Source organism: Ovis canadensis, chromosome 9 (assembly GCF_042477335.2).
Source record: "Ovis canadensis isolate MfBH-ARS-UI-01 breed Bighorn chromosome 9, ARS-UI_OviCan_v2, whole genome shotgun sequence".
In the NCBI taxonomy this organism is placed as follows: Eukaryota; Metazoa; Chordata; class Mammalia; order Artiodactyla; family Bovidae; genus Ovis; species Ovis canadensis.
Genome location: NC_091253.1, coordinates 65,068,808 through 65,092,437, shown reverse-complemented (window position 1 = coordinate 65,092,437; position 23,630 = coordinate 65,068,808). Strand labels below are relative to the sequence as shown.

The 23,630-nt window shown below is 34.3% G+C and overlaps 1 protein-coding gene across 2 annotated transcripts in view; it reads right to left on the bottom strand.

The window, feature by feature from the left end:
* Positions 1–1,391: 1,391 nt before the first annotated feature.
* Positions 1,392–23,630, bottom strand: part of ZC2HC1A (zinc finger C2HC-type containing 1A) — a 47,683-nt gene continuing 25,444 nt past the window's right edge. The window contains exons 6-10 of one of the 2 annotated variants that reach the window (XM_069601073.1): positions 19,075–19,174; positions 18,364–18,463; positions 9,113–9,229; positions 5,134–5,241; positions 1,392–1,580 (exon numbers count right to left, since the gene is read on the bottom strand). In XM_069601073.1, the coding sequence (XP_069457174.1) occupies positions 1,415–1,580; positions 5,134–5,241; positions 9,113–9,229; positions 18,364–18,463; positions 19,075–19,174 (591 nt within the window). In that variant the 3' untranslated portion in view covers positions 1,392–1,414. The remainder of the gene's footprint in view (positions 1,581–5,133; positions 5,242–9,112; positions 9,230–18,363; positions 18,464–19,074; positions 19,175–23,630) is intronic. The other variant, XM_069601072.1, reaches the window with a different exon arrangement.

Below are 23,630 nucleotides of genomic sequence, written 5' to 3'. Positions count from 1 at the left end.
CATAAACAAGAAGTTAGAAATTGCCTATAAATGATTTGCTTGTATCTTTATAATAAGATCAAGGTTTGTTAGGCTTGATTCAACAGAAATAACTACTGAATTACTGAATTTGGCTGAACAAGAAACAAAAGGTATTTACTAGTAAATACAATATTACACTGAAAGTGACAATGATTAAAAGCTGTATTTTAGTCAACGCAAAGGTGAGAGTATAATCACATTTTTGTGAATGTTTAATTACATAATAAAGCAGCTATCCATTAAAGCAATGCATTTTCAGAGGCTTATTATTGTGAAGTAAATGGTGCTTCAGCACGAAACACTGGAAGAAAAACATGAGTAGGAAAAATTAAATATTAACATCCTCTTAACCTACCCATAAATACATATAACTATACTTCGAGTGACTAAAATTCAGTTCTTTTTACCTTCATGCCCTGCACTAACAATTAATTATCGAAGTTAATTGTTTATTAGGTGAGATGATCTGTTTTAAAATCTATTAATTTCTTCTAAATTCAAATACATAGATATAAATCCAAGATTTTGCAAGGAACTTTGTGCACCTTCTATTAAATAATTATCTTGCAAACTGCAAAAATGAAGTAGCAAACTACCCTTCAGACATGAGATAATGGGGGGAAAAAGGACAAAAGTGAAATCTAAAGACAATCAGAAGCCGAAAGAATGTATGGTAAACTAATATACACTGAGCAAAAAAAAAGAAATTATTCAGTTATAACAGAAAAAGAAACAGCTGTATTTTCAGCTTTGTGTCTCTGAAAAGGGAACTGCATAATTATGTTTTAAAGAACTGAGTAAAAACCTCTATAGAATCAATAATACAGAGTAAAGAGCAACATACACAATAGGGGTTTTTCCCTCTCTTTTTAAAAAATATTTATAAAATTAATTATTAAAGAGCTCTACAGGAAAATGACACAACTAATTGTAACTAAAATATTCTCTCAGTTTCAAAAGTTCAAGCATTCCATCCTACAATGATACTATCTGAAAATAGGTCAATAATAAAAATGTTTATTCTGATGTTCTGCTCAAAGTAATGATCATCTGAAAACTTACAGTGCTAAGCACTAATGCTAGATTGTTTGTGGAAGTATATCAACAGAAAAGGAATACCTAAGTTAAATGATTCCACCTAAAGTTATTTTCTGACTGATAAGTAGGTATGTCCTTGAATGGCACAGCTTAGGTTACCAGGTATTTATTATATACAGTATATGTACACTCACATATATACACACACATTACACGGCCAAAGAATTATGCTCCAAAATGTTGAAAGTATTTTGAGTAATTTTAGCACGAAATCACTCGAGGAAGTGCTCTACATGTCCAAGCAGCAATAATCATAAAATTCAGGACTTAGCTTTTTCTTTTTTTTGGATTCTGTTCACAGAACCATTCTTCGAACGCCACATTCACAGCAGAACTTTGCCCATTCTACAGGGTATTTAGTCCCACATTCATGGCAGAATTTTGGTAAGTGTCCCGCTGAATTTCCTTCAATGCCTTTAGTGTTTCCACCATTAAATGAAGAGATGTAGTCTCCATCTGGCCTGGAGAGGTACAGAGAGAAAGTAGAAACACAAAGTTCATGACAGTAATTTTCAATCTGTAAGCCTTGGGAAACAGAAAACAATACTATTAAGTATAACTAAAAGCTTCTTAATCTCATCATGAACGCTCTTGAAGAACTGATGTTTTCGAACTGTGATGCTAGAGATGCCTATTGAGAGTCCCTTGGGCAGCAAGGAAATCAAACCAGTCAATCCTAAAGGAAATCAACCCTGAATATTCATTTGAAGGATTGATGTTGAAGCTCCAATACTTTGGCCACCTGCTGAGAAGAGTTGACTCACTGGAAAAGACCCTGATGCTGGGAAAGACTGAGGGCAGAAGGAGAAAGGGGCAAAAGAGGATGAGATGTTTGGATGGCATCATCAGCTCAATGGACATGAGTTTGAGCAAACTCCAGGAGAAACTAAAGGACAGGGAAGTCTGGTGAGCTGCAGTGAATGGGGTCACAAAGAGTCGGACACGACTGAGCAGTTGAACTTTTCCCTCTTGTATTGAGTTGTTTTGTTCTTCTGTAAAGATCTCTAATCGTTCTGTGATAATATACTGTCACTGTTAATGACTTCAATTCCCTGTCTTATTCCTTTATATACTTCAACCTGACTTCTTTTAAAAGTAATGTCTGGAGAATTTCAGTATCTTAAGTCTTGGGCACATGTGTTTGTTTCCTGCTGTCACTCACGACTGATTCCGTTTCCCTGTGTGGCCTGAAATTTGTTTGTTTTGTAGTTCAGAACTGCAAGCTCATGTGTGTTCACCCGTGAGAATCAGGAGGCCTGGGTTAACAGCATTTCACAAGATGGTTCTTTCTGCTTTTGCTTTTCTAAGCTCCAAGGAAGCCCTTAAACCAAGAGTATCCAAGTTAAGAATTTATTAGAATATGCAGACGCTTTACTTTCAAACCTTAAACTCATATGAAGGCCCACCTATAGTTATGAATTATCAGTGGGAATTCACATCTCTCTGAGCCATGGCTAAGACAAGACAAGTATCCTTGGACTCTCTTATTCCTGATTGTTGTTTTTTTTCCCCCCCAGTCTAGCTTTCACTCAAGAGATAACCCTCTGAATACTGTGAGAGAAGGGTTAACACAACCTTTCTCCTCTTCTGTGGACACAGTTGACCTTGGGATAACTTCTCAGCTCTGTTTAATAAAAACCCAACAGAGGTGAAATGCCAGCTATGTTTCTAAGCAACAGTGTTTGCAAGCAGTTCAATGAAACCAGACACATCCCTCAGGATAACCTGGAAGCTATGTCTATGAAACTGTTATCATGAGACGCCGATTCCCTTTGGGAAAAAGGACTTCTACTTAAACTGACCCTATACCCACCTATGAGATCTTATTCTCTTATACCTGAGCTGTCAGTTGGATAGCTGAGGAAGACAAGCTTCAGGAATGCTGCAAAGCCTCCCATGGAAGAGAAAACACCCGACGCTGCCCTGCTATCCTCTCATATTTCTGAAAACAATCCCAGTGGCAAATGTAATTTACAGTCATGTAAGTGCCTCTGGCTGAGTCTAAGAAGAATCTTTGCTGAACCTCTCAAGAATCCTGGCTTAGAGCAAGAGGCATGGCGGGAAGGGTGAGGAAAAGTTGTTTTTAACACTATTTTGTACAAGTACCAGAAGTCAATTCCTCTCTCCCCAAATTACCTTAAAACCCAAGTCTCTATATAGTGAAGACCACTGAAAACCTCAAAAGTAGCTGCAGTGTCACAGTTAATTTAGCAAATTGACCTCTAACCTTCTTCATATTTTCTTTAGAAATTTCCTTTCTTTGTTGAGAGCTAAGCTATACATTCAGAAATATATATATTTTCTCTTTTATCCAGTATTTCCAGGTGTTCTATTTGGAAGGGTTGTCCAGGAAATGTAGTCTATCAGACTTTCAGAAAAATAAATCTCTGAGAATTCTCCATCTGTTTTGGTTATAAGTATTTTTGTCTAGGATGGAGGTTGAGTAGTCAGGTGAGCAAGGCTCAGGACTTCCTATCAGATAAAAAGCTCTTAAAAAAAAAAAAAAAAAAGAATATCCCAAACGCTTTTTAATGTGATTTTTGCTCCTGCCTGTTAACAGTTTGTCTACTTCTTTGGAAAGATAAAATTATTCATTTATTCAAGCATATGTATTTATTAAGGTTTCCATTTTGTAACAGGATATTAATCTTATACTCAGCACTGATTCAAAGCACATGGTTCCACACATATAGAACACAGTACAGCCATAATCCAGGACTCTAAGAAACAGAAGTTCACTTCTGTATATGAATCAAAAATACGTATCAAAGCCTCAGGTGAGACAAACAATACTTATTAAAGAATCTAGCTGAAAAGACAGCAACTTATCAGTTCCTCTATGGTTCTCATCTTAAGCACAAGCATCACCCTTAAAACTTTCTAAACGGCAGACACCCAGACCCCACTCTCCACCTGGGAGAGACCTCCACAAGTTTGGTTTTGGAAAGCTCCACAGATGCTTCTTCTAATGGGCAAAACCAGGAGGGAGAGCTAGCATCTTAGATACTTAATCTATTCCTGGATTAAATATGAATAATGAATGTCTATACATATTATATACTTATAACAAAAGCAGATAATATATATAGTTTCATATAACATAACCAATCACATTCAGTAGGATGTTAATTAATAAGTTAATCACTAAATTACACAGCTTTTCTATATGAGAAATCAGAGCAGAACTTTTAAGATCTCAGGACTAGTTGTACTTTCTCAGAAAAAGAGATTTATTTTTCTGTTTCAGACAACAAGAATCATGTAACTACTCTTCTATTCTCCTGTACTTTGACTACTACAACAAAGCTTATATGCCACTTTGTAGCCCAGGGCGGGCCTATCTACAGGTCTCATGACACAAACTTTGTAAACTAACCCCACTCTTTTTCCATTTTATCTTTCAATTCTCATCTTTCCTTTTCCTATTTTTCTCCTTAATTTAAAAAACAATGTTGTATTTCACTATACATTTCTGTACCTTTCCTTATAACTTTACAGAATAAGTTGGCATATATATGAAAAACAAAGTATTTATAACTGGAATGATTTCATTATATGTTGAAAAACAGCTAATGTCAAAGCTGTGCAAACATTGTGACATATTAGAAAAGGACGTACTTGGATAATCACAATCTCATCAGAGGAATTTAAATGTACTAAAATGCTGCTGAAAACTATAATAGCAATAGTGTAAAAAGTCTATTATTCAATTTGAAGAGGTAAAAATAACCATGCTGCAGGTAAAATTAAGACATAAAAAACACAAATGCATCCAGTGGTACTAAATAAACTGTATTTGAGTATTCACCATAAAAATTACATCTACAAGATATAAGAAAATACTATTTACACTCAAAACTAGGTCTTTATTGTATAATATTAAAGTCAAATTAAATCACACAGGAAAAATTAGATTTTCTATTAATAACCTGATAGAAAGTTTTTATGTGGTCTTTGGAAAACAATGAATACCTATTTTTATTTTAGTTATTACAATATCAGAGCTAAACATACCTGGCCATGTAGCTATCACTGTATGTTTTTCTTTTGCTTGTAAGCACACCTGAGGCAGGATTTCGGGCCAAACTAGGTGGCGTGGAATTTCGAGGTTTGATGTTAGTCCTAGAAGACAGAAAGAGATGGCATGATGAAAAAAAAACTACTGAACAGTAAGCATTTCTTTCACAAATTGTTTATTAGAATGATTAGAAAAATAATTAGAAGCTATAGAGAGGTAAACTCAAAAGATTAAAATCCAAATAATTATTTCACATCTGAAATCCTTAATACAGAGTATAAGCCAAAGCATTTTGCATTGACTAAGATTATCTTGATGGTACATAAAATAATTTACAAATACGTCTATATATTCTTGTCATGAAATTTATGTTAACACTTCAAATTTTTTAAAGTTTAAATCTACAGTCCCCTCAAACTAGAGATAAGTCTTGTTGAGTGCCCAGAGTTAAATAATAATGTTAGATGTATAAGATGTGGTTAAAATTTTTGCTAACCATTTTTAAAGAATAATATTCCATTTATGAAAGCCTGTTCTTAGAAAAAGCAACTAGAATGAATCGGTTAATATACTCTTGCCTCTAAAGATTTTACTTTCACCAACTATACAACCTGGGCTGTCTGTTACCAGTAAAGCAGCTGATCATACCTTTCTCAAAATTCCAGAATCAAAGAACACTTATATATGAGGTAAAAATGGTAAAATGTATAGGCTTTGGAATTCAGATGAATCTGGATTCAAATCCCAACTGCCACTGAACAACTCTGGGTCTGGCAATCTGAGTCCATGCTCCCTTATGTATAACATGTGACCATCATCACTTATAGGAAGTCAGATACACAAAATGTAATTGATACCACATTTAGCATAGTGGAGGGTGCTGATGGTATTACTTCTGTTAGTATTGCTACTACCAGTTAACACATTAACAGTGCTTACTGCATTTGACGTAGCTGCATTTTTTTTTTCCTGGCCACACCTCACAGCATGTATCGAATCCATGCCCCCTGCCATGGAAGTGCAGAGTTCTAACCACTGGACGCGAGGGAATTCCTGCAGCTACATTTCTAATCACCTTCATATGAAATTTATTTAATCCTCATAATAATCCTATGAAGTAGTAAGGATTACTAATTCCATCTTGCAAAGGAGGCAACTGAAGCAAAGAGTGAAAGTGAAAGTGAAGTCACTCAGTTGTGTCCAACTCTTTCCCACCCCATGGACTATAGCCTACCAGGCTCCTCCATCTATAGGATTTTCCAGGCAAGAATACTGGAGAGGGTTGTAATTTCACCCAGGTGGCAGATAAGTCATTGCAGAACTAGGTGTAAGATGTTCATTACTGTTAGTTTCCTCCCTCTCTTTAGAAATTTAGTCAAATCTTTTCATTTCAGAGATAAGCAATATTGTGTTACATGATCAAGCAGAATCCTCTTTAAAAAAATGCCTTTGTATATTTTAAGTCCTCAAACTCTAGCAGAAATTCTTCCTTCTCTACTTATATAGCAAAGCTGGAGAGTCTCCCAAAATTTTAAACAGTTGTCTCCAAAATGCATGCAGGGAGTAACATCTATTATTTTCCAAATGCTCATTCCATGCCAGATATGATACCAGGTGCTATACATACTTCACTTTCTTTAATCTTCACAAAAATCTCTGAAGATATTATTCCCATTTTAAAGTTGAAAAAACTCATAGTCACAGAGATTAAGTGCAAAGCTATTACATAGCCAGGCTTCCCTGATAGCTCTGTTGGTAAAAAAATCTGCCTGCAATGCAGGAGACCCCAGTTCGATTCCTGGGTCAGGAACATCCGCTTAAGAAGGGACAGGCTACCCACTCCAGCATTCTTGGGGGCTTCCCTTGTGGCTCAGTTGGTAAAGAATCCTCCTGCAATGCGGGAAACCTGGGTTCGATCCCTGCATTGGAAAGATCCTCTGGAGAAGGGAAAGGCAACCCACTTCAGTATTCTGGCCTGGAGAATTCCATGGACTACAGTCCGTGGGGTCGCAAACAATTGGACATGACTGAGCAACTTTCACTCATATTACATGGCCAGAGTGTTTGCATTTGAATTTATGTGGGTCTCATTCCAAATCTTATATTCAATATGCAATGATGTCATTCAAAGGGAGGCAACTTTGAATACTTAAATTATTTCTAAACTTTGACAAGAATCACCCTGGTACATGGATGGGTTACCCTAAACCTCTTCAAAGGGCCTTCAAACGCCCACTGCAAGTCCACCCATGAGGTGTATGCTCCTCTCCTTTCACACGGCCCCTCCAGGGATGTTGCAGAACTATCACATTCCTTTTTAGGAATTCAGTCTCTGAAAACTCCCTGCCAAATCGCGGCAATTCCTCCAAGTGAGAATCATAGAGGAACAGGATGGACAGGGTGTTTGGTTTTTTTGGCTCATGAACAAAAACTTGTTAGAAATACTATCACCTTCATATAATGTACATATGAGATATGTACATTAGACAGTACAAACATACCCATGCATATACACATACAACTTCACATCAATAAATAATTAGAAAAGCATTAAAAAATAATAAAATGTAAGTTATCAACAACAGCTGTCATTATTCAATGCCTATTGTGTATTTTTAGTAACATCTATGGGCTTCCCTGGTGGCTCAGAGGTTAAAGTGTCTGCCTGCAATGCAGGAGATCAGGGTTCAATCCCTGGATTGGGAAGATCCCCTGAAGAAGGAAATGGCAACCCGCTCCAGTATTCTTGCCTAGAGAATCCCATGGACGGAGGAGCCTGGTCAGCTACAGTCCATGGGGTCACAAAGAGTCGGACACGACTGAGCGACTTCACTTCATAAGGTAGAACTGGAATGTCAAGAACCATTTTGATCAGTACTTAAAACATGTTACTTCAGTCTCACACCGTCAACACATTTTTCTTCCTGGTCAGAGTCTGAAAGTGCTACCTTATTATGTGTCCATTGATACAATCTGCCTGTTAAAGTTCAAGCCAATAATAAAAGAAGGTCTAACTTTGCAACTGTACTTCCTCTGCCCCACTGCTAGTCACTGTTTCTCTGAGATCTGCTTTGGAGGGTACAGACAGCAGGAATAGTGCAAAGAAAAAAAGCTCAGTCCAAAAATTCTTCCTTCTAGAATTTATCACTGTCTACTTAAAAACAACACATGATGGCTGTTAATGACCGAGACTTTTCCCATTTTTGTTTTATTATATACCTAGCTAAATGTATTATTATTTATGGATAAGAGACTGTTGTGGTAGACTTTGGTTTAAAAGTTAATTAGGTGAGCTCTATTAAGTAATTTAACTTATGAGACCCTCAGTTCATCATTTAAAGACGAGAGGGCAAGACCTGCTTTGGGGGCACAAACTTGTAAGCTTTGAAGACTTGGGCGGAGAGTTCCAAGACTGCCACTGCCACTCTTGCTTCTCCTCTCAGTCTGCAAGGCCAGTGCAGGGAAGGGAATGTGTTTACTTCCCTGTGTTATGTGGAATTTGTAACCATCTAACACAAAGACTGAGGATCCCTGGATTGAATGTTTTCTAAGATCTTTTTCCTGCTTTTTTATAATAATTTATCATCTATGTAACTAAAAGATATTCTAGCAATGTTATATTTATATATGATGTAATATTCCCTATACACTTTAAAAAAATATTACTCCTAAAAAATAGTTTCATAAAAATAACAATTATTAAGGTGACTCATTTCAACCCTCTGAAAATTAAAATTTAATTTATAAATGTAAATTTTATTCAATGTATGCTCTAAAAATAGACATAGAATAGAAATGCTCATCAAAATCAAAGCGTTATAAATCTTAGAAGATTATTCAGCACTTCTTGGCTTAAAAATTATTAAAATAAAAAATTTTAAGTACAGGAATGTACAAATTTATAGTATTTCAATATATAAAGCCTTTAAGGAAATAGCTGAAAAACATTAACCAAACTGAGTTACAAATACTTACTTGTAAATGGGTAATAACTCATGTCTTTTGATGGCACTGTCTGATTTTGTATCACTCTCATACAACCTTTGCACATGTCTTCCAGTTCGAAGTGGAGGGCCTAACTTGTCCATCTTACTATTAAAATATATAAAGGTGTACCCATAAGGAGAATGCTACTGTTTCTTTACATTAAAAAAAAAATTAAGACATTATTCTGATACATCAGAAATCCACCCCTCAAGCTCTTTCATAATTATCTGACTGCCAGGGTAAGGACTAATGTCAAAAAGAATCCTTGGATAGTTCATACAATATCCATTATTAAATATGAAAATTCTGACTACATAGGCCACCCTGTCAGTTTTGACAAACATACTAACATAATCCACACTTACACACAGCAGGGCAATGGAATCAATTAAAAAAAAAAAACTTAAGAAGGACAACTGTTTAAAATTTGTGAAGCTAGCAATGAACTGGAAGTTATTATTCTGGTAAATAAATGCAGATAGGATGCTTGTTCTTATGGAGCTCACAAATAATCTAATTGTATCCTTCCCTGAATTCACAGAACTTTCCTATTTCTGAAATTTATCCAGAGAAACATTAAGCATGATCCTCTGAAAACACTGATGGCAATTCTAAAAACTACATGGAAAAATTAAAAGTGGCCATGCAGTCTGAAGCTAATATCTTTTTAAAATTTATTTAATTGTAGGCTAATTACAATATTGTATTGGTTTTGCCATACATCAACATGAATCCGCCACAGGTATATACGTGTTCCCCATCCTGAATCCCCCTCCTACCTCCCTCCCCATCCCATCCCTCTGGGGAAGCTAATATTTTTAACCAAAATTATAAAGGATTTTCAGCTAATGAATAATAGAAAACTGCAGGTTTGCAGAGATTTCAGTACTTTATATCAAACAAACGATATTATCACCGATCAATATCCATTCAAAGTAGGGAGCAGGGAAAATTATATAAGGAAACTAGGAGTACTACCTTCAATGACTACTGAGTGACACATCACTGCTTGATAACAAAGAGTTTTTTCAAGGGATTTTTGTTTATTCATTTAAATCCTGAGCACCCACTATGTATCCGGCACTGTGCTAAATTCTGGGAATACTGTGGTAAATAAGACAGACCTGATGCTTTGTTCTTATTACAGAGTTTAGTGTCTCAGAAGAATCTGGTCATCCCTCTAGATAATAAGGATCTCTACAGACGGGACACATTTTATCCAGTTTCTCTTCCTTCAATATCCTATACACAGCAGGCATTTTGTTCTAAAAGTTGATATCAATACTCTGCGGGTGGTGCTGCTTTAACATTAGGTGTTTACATCACACTCATAAAAACATTTTAAAGAATTTTTTAAATGCCTCCAATAAATATATTATATATTTATTATATATTAAATAACAAAACTTCTAAAATTTTTGAGATTAACATTTTAAGCATTTTATTTGTGAGCAATTAGCAGAAAATTAACCTATTTAGAATTTTAAGTAATAAATCAGATTTTTGTTTAAATTATATAATAACAATCAAAGCACTATTGTTTCAAATAGTATTTTTCTTACAAAAGGTTACCTGTGGATTTGGAAAAAGAAAAGATTTTATTTTCTTCCTCAGAAAAAAAGTTACTGAAATTAAAATTCAGAATTAAAATTTAGAAACATTTAAAACATGGATTCCTCTCATATGATAAGAACTACTTAAATCTAACAAGTGATAAAACAAAGGAGGTGAGCAGAATCTAATAAAAATGTAAAGGCAATTCTCTATTGGGAATATTACATATCTTCTATATATGAAAGGATTGCTACTATTTTCAGATTTTAAAAATGTCAATTTTTAAAAGGCAGATTTCAATGATGATTCTACTACCACATACCTGTGTTATGAAATTCAACTCAGTTGGTTTGTCTACCCATGTATATGAATGTGTGTATATACACACACAATTCAAATGTTACTTAGGCTGGTCTTCCCTGGTGGCTCAGATGGTAGAACACCTGCCTGCGATGCAGGAGACCCAGGTCTAGGTCTGCCTATGTATATGTATGTGTATCACAATTCAAGTGTTACTTAGGGTAAATGTTGTTATTAAGCTCAAATCACTTCATTCCACTGTAGATTACTATTGTTATGCTATGTTATTTTCAAGGTCTAACTAAATAAATTTTAAATTCTCAGTGTAATCAAGGTTATATAAGTTTACACATAAATGTATTTTATATGATTTTAATAAATATCATCTTTATATAAATTATCTATTTAAGTGCTTTTACATATAAAATTTTGCTAACATACATATTTGAGAAACCTTAAAATGATAGTCAATGTTAAAGTTTTAAATAAATTTGAAAATAATCCTGGGACCTAATTAAAATGAAAGTAAACCATTTGGACATCAAAGTAAACCATGGACAAGACAACCAAATGAACGGGAGAAAACATTTGCAAACGGTATGACCACTGAGGGGTTAATAGCCAAATACAAACAGATCATACAACTCAACATCAAAAGAGCAAAAGACCTGGCTAGACGTTTTTCCAAAGATGATATTTTCCAAAGCCAAAAGGCACAGGAAAAGATGCTCATTGTAGTTAATCATCAGAGAAATGCAAATCAAAACCACAATGAGCTACCAACTCACAACTGTCAGAAGACTATCGTCAAAAAGACCCAAATAACAAGTGTTGGTGAGGATTTGGAGAAAAAGGAACCCTCTTATACTATTGGCGAAAATATGAATTGGTGCAATCACTGTGGAAAACTATATGGAGATTCTCAAAAAACTAAAAATAAAATTACCACATTGCCCAGTAATTCCATTCCTAGGCACACATCTGAAAAAACACTAACTCAAAAAGATAGACACATCCCAACATTTATAGCAGCATTATTTACAATTGCCATGATAATGGAAGCAATCTAAGTGTCCATCAACAGATGAATGGATAAAGGAGATGAGGTATATACATATATATGTACACACACACAAACAAATGGAAAATGGAATACAGAATACTACACAGCCATAAAAAGGGATGAAATTTTGCCATTTGCAACAACATGGATAGACATGGAGGGTAACATGCTAAGTGAAGTATGTCACTTAGAGAAAGACAAATACTAATAGTATTTGTATATAAATTACAAATATATCAAGTATATAAATTATAAATATTAATACTATTACATCACATATGTGGAATCTAACAAATAAACTAGCAAATGTAACAAAAAAGAAACTGACTGAAAGACAGTGGTTATCAGGGTGAAGAGGGAAGGAGGGAGAGGCAACTTGGGGTGGGGCACACAGAGGTTTAAACTACTATGTATAAAATAATTAGGCCATAGGATATATTGTATAACACAAGGAATATACCTAAATATTCTAAGAATTATAAATGTATTATCATCTTTAAAAATTGTGACTACTGTACATCAACTATACATCAGTAAAAAATTTAAAAAGCTAAAATTATCAGTTTACAACAAAAGATCTTTCAAATACTTAAATATCTTCCTAAACTGACTTGGATCCAGACCAGCTCTCACGTACCATTTTCACATTTATTTCAGTGAACAAGAATGCATCTTTATGCATGTTTCCTTTTTTATTAAACCATTTCTTTTCTGTCCCTCTTCCTTCAGTAGCATTAAAACTAAGTCAAAGCAGCAACAAGATAAAGGGATATTTGGAAAGAAATTGCATTCTTTGCAAAAGTGGTGACACATTTTCAAAAGGAATTTAAAGTTTTAAACCCAACTGATTGCTCTTTGGTCGAATTTCTTCTCAATGTGTTGTTTGGTCTTGCAAACCATCGATAACTGACTTAAAGAAGTGAATAGAACAAGTAAAGGAAGCAAGAATTCTCTATTATAAGTTTTGCCCTGCCCTCAGGGGTCTTCAATGTTTCAAGTTATGAAAAACAGCACCACTGGTGATTTTAATACTTAGTTTATACATCTATCTACATCTGGGGTTACTCTGATAATAAATTTTGGAAAAGTACAATGAGAAATCTACTGTATTATGTATTTTTACCTTATTTCACAGTTTTGACAATTGTAATTTCAATGTGATAGTAATCATTACAGAACTATCAACATCAATGTTTTCAGAGTGCCTCTATGCTATTTTTCTTTTCAAGGGTCCAATTCAGTAATGATAATGCTACATGAAAGGTCTGAAAGATATTAAGGCAGGAATAAAGAAATCCATTTAGCAGTAAAAGCAGTGTTGCTGCTGTTATAGAAGGAACATTGCCAACCAAGCACATCTACACAGCATAAATTTGGTGTAGACTAAGCAATCTGATATACAAAAGAGAATTCCGGTCTGATATAGAATTCCCATATGAAGTTCAACGATATATCTTTACATTGGTACTTAGATTTGGTCAGAGTCAACATGAAAGTATACTTTTAATCTGTTACTATTCTTTTAATTCAACCACACAAACATGTTTGAATGGATTAATGAAAGTTCAAAAAAATAAAAACCCTTTGGTTCACTGGAACACTAATATATGGTCTAAATTCTTAGATAGTCCACATGACTTTAAAAAAAAAACAGCTCCATCTTTGGGAATAAATGAAGACTCCTTAAAATCCCTACCTTCAAATTATAAATAAAATTCCTATGATAACTAACCCATTCTAAAACAGGGAGTGGCAAACTTTTCCAATAAAAAGCCAAAAAGTAAATATTTCCGGCTTTGTAGGCTATACTGTCTCTGCCACACTTGACTCTGCCACTATAGCATGAATGCAGCCACAGACAATTCACCATTAGCCATGTGCAGCCATGTTCCAATAAAAACAATTGTTGGGCAGGATTTGGCCCTCAGACCACAGTTCAAAAAGATCATCTGCTCTAAAACATCAAAATTCCATACATGAGAGGATGCCAATTATTCTAAGTTTTTGAAAATCTAAATGAAAGGCAGATTTCAATGATGATCTAAAATTTTACCATAGTTATGATCAAAATCACTATCTTATAGTCCAAGACAGAAATACGTAACTTTTTGTCTAGCTGATACATTTATATAAATGATAGACCCAGGGTTTTTAAAAGGACTATCTCTAGCTGTATGTAACCGCAATGATATGAATAGTATATCTAGAAAGGAAAAATGCTTTGGCAGGCTTTCCAAATATTCATCGCCGAATGAGCGTTTTTGGCAATGCTGCAAATATTTGGCAACATATCCATCTATTTCTCAGTTGAGATAAACTTTAACCTAGGGAATGTCCCTGTTTATTGTTGACACCATGAGAGTGAATTCTTAGAAAATAAGCCACTCAGTCCTGTACACTGCAACAGAGCAGAAGAGATAAAAAGATGACTTCTGAAATAATTTTGAATAAATTTTACCAAGAGGTATTTTGTATCTTTGTGGACATCTATAGCTATGATGTTTCAAGGCACTCAAAGTTTCGAAGCCTTCCATACTTCTACTTTTGGTTAAACTCATTGATTAAATTCTATACAGATAACATAGTAACTCAATTCCATGGCAAAGTGAGCCCCTTAGTCTAATAGTTGAAATAATTGTTATCCACATAGGAAGCCAAACTGTGCAATTCTAGGTTGAGGCATTTCTAGACCAATAATGAAAGTCAGAGAAGTTCATAAAAATCTAAATAATGGTACACACAAACCACACACATCAAAAGATTGGCTTATAAGAAAAGCCACAGACATATACTCAAAACCTAGACATTCATTTCTCACTCCTGTTAATATAAAGCATGAGAAACCAATTTCTTTTTTCATTAAAAAAAAAAAAAAGCTCCTTACTTGCATTGTTTCTCTAGTTTTACCACACCTGCTACTGCTGCTGCTGCTAAGTCACTTCAGTCGTGTCCGACTCTGTGCGACCCCAGAGACGGCAGCCCACCAGGCTCCCCCGTCCCTGGGATTCTCCAGGCAAGAACACTGGAGTGGGTTGCCATTTCCTTCTCCAACGCATGAAAGTGAAAAGTGAAAGTGAAGTCGCTCAGTCGTGTCCGACTCGTCGCTACCCCATCAACTGTAGCCCACCAGGCTCCTCCGTCCATGGGATTTTCCAGGCAAGAGTACTGGAGTGGGTTGCCATTGCCTTCTCCTACTATATCCTATCTCCAAAGTAAACTTCTAGTTCTCAGAGTAATTGAACAGAAGTAAATCTCTGCAATTTGATACTTTAACTACTGAAAATTATCAGCTGAAATACCCATTTAAGTTAGTAATTAACCATTAAGAAAACATAATTCTAAAGGTACCACTGTGTAAACTCTCTGACATAATTTAAGTACAGCAATATTTATTTAAAACTCTGGGTTTCATCATACTTCTAATATCTCTAGGAATAAAGAAAACTATTTTTGGCACAAGAAAAAAATTTCTATTAGGGTGCATTTTGCTTTAAAAAATTCTGTTAAAATCAGCTGACTCATAGGTTGTCTAGAATTATCAAACATATGAGAATTTTTCCAAGTAAAAAAGTGTGATTTCAATATATGCTAAATATTATAGATCATTGATATGTATGATTGCAGGCAAACACAACAGAGATTATACACACCAGGCTTTAAGTAATTCCAAACCACTAAAATGACTCATTTTACTAATCTCAAAAGATGCTCAACTTCTTGAACATTATAGCTAACCAGATGTCTTAATTCTGCCTTTACTCAGTTCTGAATTATCTGTGTCAATAAAAATCATGATAATCATTTTTGTTGTTGTTCAGTCACTAAGTTATGTCTGACTCTATGTGACCCCATGGACTGCAGCACACCAGGCTTCCCTGTCCTTCACTATCTTCTGGAGTTGACTCAAATTCAGACCCACTGAGTCGGTGATGCCATCTAGCCATCTCATCCTCTGCCACCCCCTTCTCTTTTTGCCTTCAATTTTTCAGTATGAAAAGACAAAAGAATAGTCATACAAACCTCAAGTAATTACAAGTACCAGAACCATGATTCTGTGATGTTGCAAAAAGCTGACAAATCAGGAACTGAATTTATTGATTCACTATTATTTCATATATTCACCAAAAATTTGTGTGTCTGTATGCCAAGCATATACTACATTTTGTAGTTACATCTGTAAGCAAAGCAGACAGAGCTTTGCCATCACAGATTTTATAATCTAGTAAGAGAAAGAAACAAACCATTACCTCAGTAATTCTAAAAAGGAATGAGCTCTGTCATTAACTGGACAGCTATGAATGATTCTATTCAGTATAATAATATTACTATCAGTTAATACAGTAATTATATTAACTTGTAGTAATATAGTAATATATTGGTCAGAAGCATACATCACCACTCTCTTTCCAGCAGTTAGAAACAGTCCTTTAATACATAAGCATCATATATAGTATGGACAAATGAGATTTAAACAGTCATGCCTGACAGTTTAATATGGGACAAACAAAAATTTTTAAATTTGTATAGCATTATAGCAGTGCACAACTTGTATAATTCTTGTGCCCAAAGTTTTTGCTCATTAGTAAAAACATTTTCTCCTAAAGATTAACAAATGTTCATCAGCTGTCAAGGTGTAAGCAGAGTTAAAGTTGTCAGAGCAAGAAAAAACAGATAAGAACAAAGTCAGGTAGCTGCTAGTTAGGGGCAAAGTAGGATCTAGAAATCTAGTATTTTAATCCAAAACCCAGTAACCCTTTTCATTTTACCAGCCAGCTTCACATGCCCTCTTAAAAAGAGTGTCAGGATAACTTAATACTGCCAACTGGTTAAGATTACCAGTATGATAGGAAAGGTACTAAAAAAATTACCAGCCTATAATTCAGTCAACCATAAATGAAACCTCCATTTATAAACTTCAAACATATTGATATTTCTATATTTACATATCTAATGAGTCAACTCAGTAGGGAAGCTATAAAAAGAAAATCAGATCAGGTTTTCGTTTAGCACTAGAAGATGAGAACCTTTTCCTTTCAACCACCTGTTCTACTGATAACCTGTCTCTTTCTTAAGAATAGCCTGTCTCTTCTTTTTGGAAGCATGACAAAAAGAAAAAGCATTTAACTAATCAGATCTTGTTAGCTGATCTTGTTCTTTTTCTACAATGATAATACAATAAACTATCTTTAGATCTTAAACACTTTATATGTAGTCCAAATTAGGAAACAAAAGGCAATTACTCTCTATTGATCTTAAATATTTCCTATATAAAAGCCAAAACTGAGACTCTAGATCTGAAAATAACATGTGTCATGCTTCCTAAATCAACTTTATAAACAGTATCTGTAAATATAAAGAATAAGGCTACATTCTAATAATCATACGGCCATCCCTTAGTTTTCTTATTTATCAAAATGAAAAGTGAGTTTCTACTAGTATTCTATTGGAAGACTTCTATTAAAACTCTAGTATTATCAATGAATTTTCCCACATTAAAATAATTGCCGAAGGCTTAATTATGCTACTTTATTAAAAAGCATATACATAAAACTATAGAAACATAAACAGTATTAAATTTTTATAGTTTCTATCAAAGTATACATGGAGTTTATATTGGAGAACCTACTTCTCCAATAACAGTAGACTCATCTTTTTAAAGTTTATACATATATCATGATTGTATATTATTGCTTTGTATATTTTCACAGTTTGATATTCAAACATAGCTACACATTTTTTGTAACATTATAATAAAACCATATGTAAAGAGACTGATACTTATCACCAAAGAGAAGTCAATTTGTATCATGCTACCAACTCTTTGACAGCTGTGTGGCTTTGAGCAAATTACTTTGCTTCTCTGATCCTCTGCTCCTACAGCAGCAGGGTGGTTTTAATAAAAATAATGTTAAATGTCTAGCACAGTGCCTGATACATGCTTAAAAAAAACTGTTAGTATAACAGGTCTACTGTATTTTAAGTAATTTCCTTACACTAGATTCTCGAAAGTAAAATTATGAAATGGAAAATATGAATGTTTAAGGCTCTTGATAAAAGCCACCAGAACCTCTTCCAAACTGGTTATACTAATTTAGACTCTCAAGAGTAGTATGCGAGCTCTTGATCAACAACATAGTAAAAGACAAACTTAGAAAATTGAGATTAATGAAAAAGCCAACTGTGTGTGTGCTTGTGTGTGCTAAGTCACTTCAGTTGTGTCTGACTCTGTGCGACCCCATGTTACCTAAACAAAATAAAGTCTTAGTATCAAGCATACATGAATATACATATCACTAAAAAAATAAATTCTATGTAGACTTACCCTACATGAGGGGCTGCTATCGCTTTATGGGAGGGAGATAAGGTCTGAAGTTTGTTTCCCAAAGAGCTGCCAACTGAAGACACTTTACCTGAAGGAGCACCTTTTAATAAAAAAGATATTAGTTTTAACAACACTCTGAAAAAGAAAAATCACATTAACCACAGCACGACAAAACAATGCTTTCATGGCAATAAATCTTCACGGCAAAAAGTCAAAAAATGAATTATTAAATCAAAAATTAAATAAAATTTTTATGGGACAACACACAGCATCATTCATTTCTAATTTCTGTACTTCTTTCTTACAATTTACATACAAATGAAGGTACACTTCAGCAATCACAATCTTTTTTAAACCATTAAATATCTGCCTATTAAGGATAATTATCCAGTTCAGACATGTATAGACAAAAACAAGGGAAAAAAACACTGTGGTCAAAGAATCAAGAAAAGGACCTTGGTTGACTATTCTGAAGAGATGATGTATCAGTAACTATCTACATTTAGGCTAAAAAAGAACTACAAAACATCTAAAGTAGAAGCTACTGAAAGTTACTTTATTTTTACCCAAAGTAATTACTTATCTTCCACATCAACTCCTAATAAACCTAGTTTTACATAATCCGAAACAGAATACTGTCTTCATTTCCTTCTCTACTGATTCTGATATTTAAAAAAAAAAAAAATCAAGTTATTTTACAGATCTCATTACCTACAACAGTTTTGCTAGTGCCACTTGGTTGTGGTAATCGTGATGATCCTGATGAGGTGGTCCCAGGAGAATTAAACTTTTTAAGTGCAGGAGGCTTAAACTAAAATAATGAAAACACAATGTTTTATCAACATCACATTTTGATTATGGATTACAAACCAGTATTTCAAAAGCACACATGCCCTTCAATGAGCCAGATGTTTTACCACCTACTCAAATTATCCAAATTTAAAGAGCAGGTTAAAATATATCACCTTTAGAGAGAAGTTTCCCAAGAAATGTTCCTTCTCCTAATTGGCATACTAAAATTTTGGCTCAGATGTCCTACTGCTAAAATAGAGTAACTTTTCCCAGGTCAAAGAAAACAAAATGGATCAAATGGAAAAAAATTCCTCAATGTTAAGATTTTAAATGCCAACCATATCATAAGAAAAAAGTTAAAACCGCCCAAAGATGTTCACTTGGCAGTACGGCTTTAAAGGTCAAGACTTTTGTATGTTCCTTGGTACGGTTTTGTATTTCATATATATAATCCAGGCACATATCTTACTGATGGAAATTCCTAAGAGCAAATATAAGCACAAACAAGTTTTAAATAGATGTCTAATGCATTATTGCTCCAATGTGAAAATAAAGAGCTAGTTCTTCATTAACCTCACCAGAACATGTTACATGAATGGGATATGGGCTGAGAAAAGATACAGTATTTCAGCTTATCTCATTTATTCTCATTTTTTCTCTATAGAGAAATATCACCATCAAGTTTGTTTTACTGCCTCTTATTTAAACAGAAATTTTCTGTTACTGAATATAAAAGCATCTTATTGATCACCCACTCCAATATAAAGAAGTAAACTTGCCCAGGGTTACACCCCAACTTAACAGAACAGGAATTAAGACTCATACTGTCTTAGCACTAGCTGTGTACGCCAACTATAAGGTGTTTATTGTGCTTGCCTGTGTACTTGAGCCCTATGCTCAGGACTTTATGAGAAAAACTGGCTTTAAGCCCAACTTTTAAAAATCGAATCATATTTATAACCTATTATCAGTATAAAATTTAAGATGCTCTGCTATTAAAAACTGCTGGCTAAGCATAAACATTAAAGTCACACATTGTAACTCTTCAAAATTCAGTATCTGACCTTTTATCAATCTTGTAAAAGGGTCACACACACACACACACACAAATAACAAGCACATTTGACACTATAATGCCAGAAACTTCTATTTCTTAACCACTTGGCAACTAGAAAACCGTCAATAACCGTCCGTCAAATGAACAAAATGACTAGGAGACTTTGGAAATGAATATGGAGCCATACAAATATACTGTTTCTTGGAAAACCTAAGAGGTATTTCCTGTAGTATCAGTCTTTCCCATGAAAATATCATTAGGAAAGATTTTTAAACTAACACTATGGAAAACAAGACCTAACAAAGACTTGTCAAAATATTAGAGGCATGCCTACTAAAAATATGGTCAATAAAATTGGATTAAGAAACAGGACTGGTGACTCATTCACATTTTGCTAATTATCAAAACAGAGAACAATCTACAGTGAGAGGTCAAGTTTTAGGCAGGAAGAGCCCCAGCAGCATTATACACTGGGAATAAAGATTTTAATGTATATATTAGGTATCTCTATATTAACTTAATGGCTTATAAAGAGAAAAAGGCAGAATATCTCTTTCAAAAAGTGCTTTGTTTTTCTGCTCTGTATTAGACCGCCTGTTACTGCTTTTTGGTCAGGTTTTCTGAGATGATGAGAACCTAGCCCAACTGTATCTATCTCCTACAGTATTTTCTATTACTTTCCACCAGAACAAGTCAGGTTAGTTTTGTTACTGACTCCTCATACTACTCTGAATGCCTCTTGTTTAAAACATCCTCATATATCTCTCAGTAACTGGCTGTTCCCCTGACCTAGATAATATGACTCCTTCCTTACTGAGCTGTATTTTATCTGTTCTACACATCAAGCTGAAATTCTACTGTTAGGCATTCAGGATGACTCTAGCTAACAATGATTTTGCATAAATTCATTTTAATGATCAGAAGAACAAAATCTATTTTTACAGTTATACTCAATACATGTTTCATTTACCATGTATTAAGGAGGTGATTATTTCATGTGTTTTTATACAGATCACAAACCTAATTACATTTCCTTGGTAAAATATTTATGTTCACAAATACTTTTTATTTCTGATAAAATGGGAGAAGGTATTTATTTATTTGGACCAGGGCAGCATTTAGCCCAAAGATGGGGACAATAAAGGATAAAAATGGTAGTAGAGACCTAGTAGACGCTGAAGAGATCAAGAAGAGATGGAAAGAATACACGGAAGAACTGTATAAAAAAGATCTTAATGAACCAGATTACTATGATGGTGCGGTTAGTCACACAGAGCCAGACGTTCTGGAGTGCGGTGGGCCTTAAGAACTGCTGTTAATAAAGCTAGTAGATATGATGAAATTCCAGCAGAACTTTTCAAAACCGTAAAGGATGATGCCATCAAGGTGTTGCATTCATTATGTCAGCAAATTCAGAAGACCCAGCAGTGGCCACAAAACTGGAAAAGGTTAATACTCATCCCAGTTTCCACGTGTAGTACCAAAGAATGTGCTAGCCACTGGACAATCGCACTCATCTCCCATGCTAGCAAGGTCATGCTTAAAATCTTGCACGCGAAGCTTCAGCATTATACAAACCAAGAACTTCCAGATGTCCAGGCTGGGTTTAGGAAAGGAAGAGGAATTAGAGACCAAACTGCCAACATTCACTGGATTATCAAGAAAGCAAGGGAATTTCAGAAAAACATCTCTGTTGCATTGACTAGGCTAAAGCCTTTGATTGTGTGAATCACGACAAATTGCGGAAAGCTCTTACAGATGGGAATACCAAACCATTTTATCTGTCTCCTGAGAAACTTGTATGCAGGTCAAGAAGCAACAGTTAGTACCCTGTATGGATTGGTTCAAGATCAAGAAAGTACAACAGGGCTCTCTGCTGTGGACCTGTTTGTTTAACCTACATCATGAAAAACGAGCATGTCATGAGAAATCTCAGGCTGGATGAGCTACAAGCTGGAAACCAACTATACTTTAAGAAAAATATTTATAAAGCTAGCTATCATAGATAAAAAAACATCATGGTCTGGAGACTATAAATAAAGGCCAAAATTGATTTCATATAAAATCAAAATAGTGACTACTTCATGGATGCTTGGGGCTGAGAGTGAGAGAACATTACATTCTGGGACTGAAATAGTTCAGTAAGGCTTTTGTAAGACTAAGAACAGTCTATTTCTCAATGTTCTTGTGGTTACACATGAATTTATGTGTTGTGCATTTTTTCCTGCATATAATTTACCAGAAAAAATAAAATAAAATAACTGGGGAAAACTATAAGAAAAAAGACAGAATAAAAGTGTTGTAAAAAATAAGTTCTTAGAGATAAATATTTAAAATATTAACTATGGTGATAACTTTTAATATATATACATGTATACTTAATTTCCCAGAGAATAGAAAGCCCTTTAATAATCAGAAAACATTATTAACAATTGAATAGCACATTTTCAGACTTAAAACTTCACTACTTTAAATGTAGAGTAAGTAAGAATCAATCAGAATACTGAAAATTCCTAAACACAAAATATTTACTGTGTTGCTTGAAACTCATGTTATTCAACCTAACCTAATCTGATGCAGATCTAAATTATGCATGGGTTATTTAATTTGTTCTTTTAAAAGAACAATATGTAATTTAGCATACACTAGATGACATTATTTGGTCTGCTGTCTTCATGGGTCTACTTTAATACAGCCATGCTTGAACTTGATAAAATTCCTAACGAAGAAGAATTATGAAAGCTTAACTGAATGGTAGAACTTTTTCTTTAACTACAAGAACCTGATCTTACTGTATTTGTAGTGGGCTGTATGTAGTAAGGCCAGATTATAGTTGCTAAATATGATAAGGAAGCATTTAAGCAACTTTAGGAAAAGTATTCTACTTAGTTTACTCATATGGATCCAGTACTTGGTACAGTGTTACTCAAAAATGAGTGAACACAGATGAAAAAATACAGAATTAGACTGAAAGAAATATATATGACTGGGCATGGAATCAGAACTGAAAATTTAAGGTGGGAACTAAAAACTACCTGGATTTTACATTTATGAGTCATTTGGCACCACACTGTTGAAATATACACATCCTATTATATTTCCTTTACTCTACTATTTTATTCTTAAAGATCTTGTTGGGTGTTCTTAAACTGTTTAAAAGATATGCTTTGTTTGCCATCTGTTTTGGAAATTCTTCAAAATTAGTTTTCTTTGGTGTTCTTTCCCCACAATGATGGTAACAATCATATGCTCTATTTCCAAAAATATTTACAGAAATTCAATAGCAGGATTCTCTCAAGGAGGTCTCAATTGCAATGGGATCTTTTAATCCAATATTTTATTCATACGTAACAAGATAAGTGAATTTGGTTATTCCCATTTGCTAAATTTACAGTCCAAAAGAAAAGTTAACAAATGA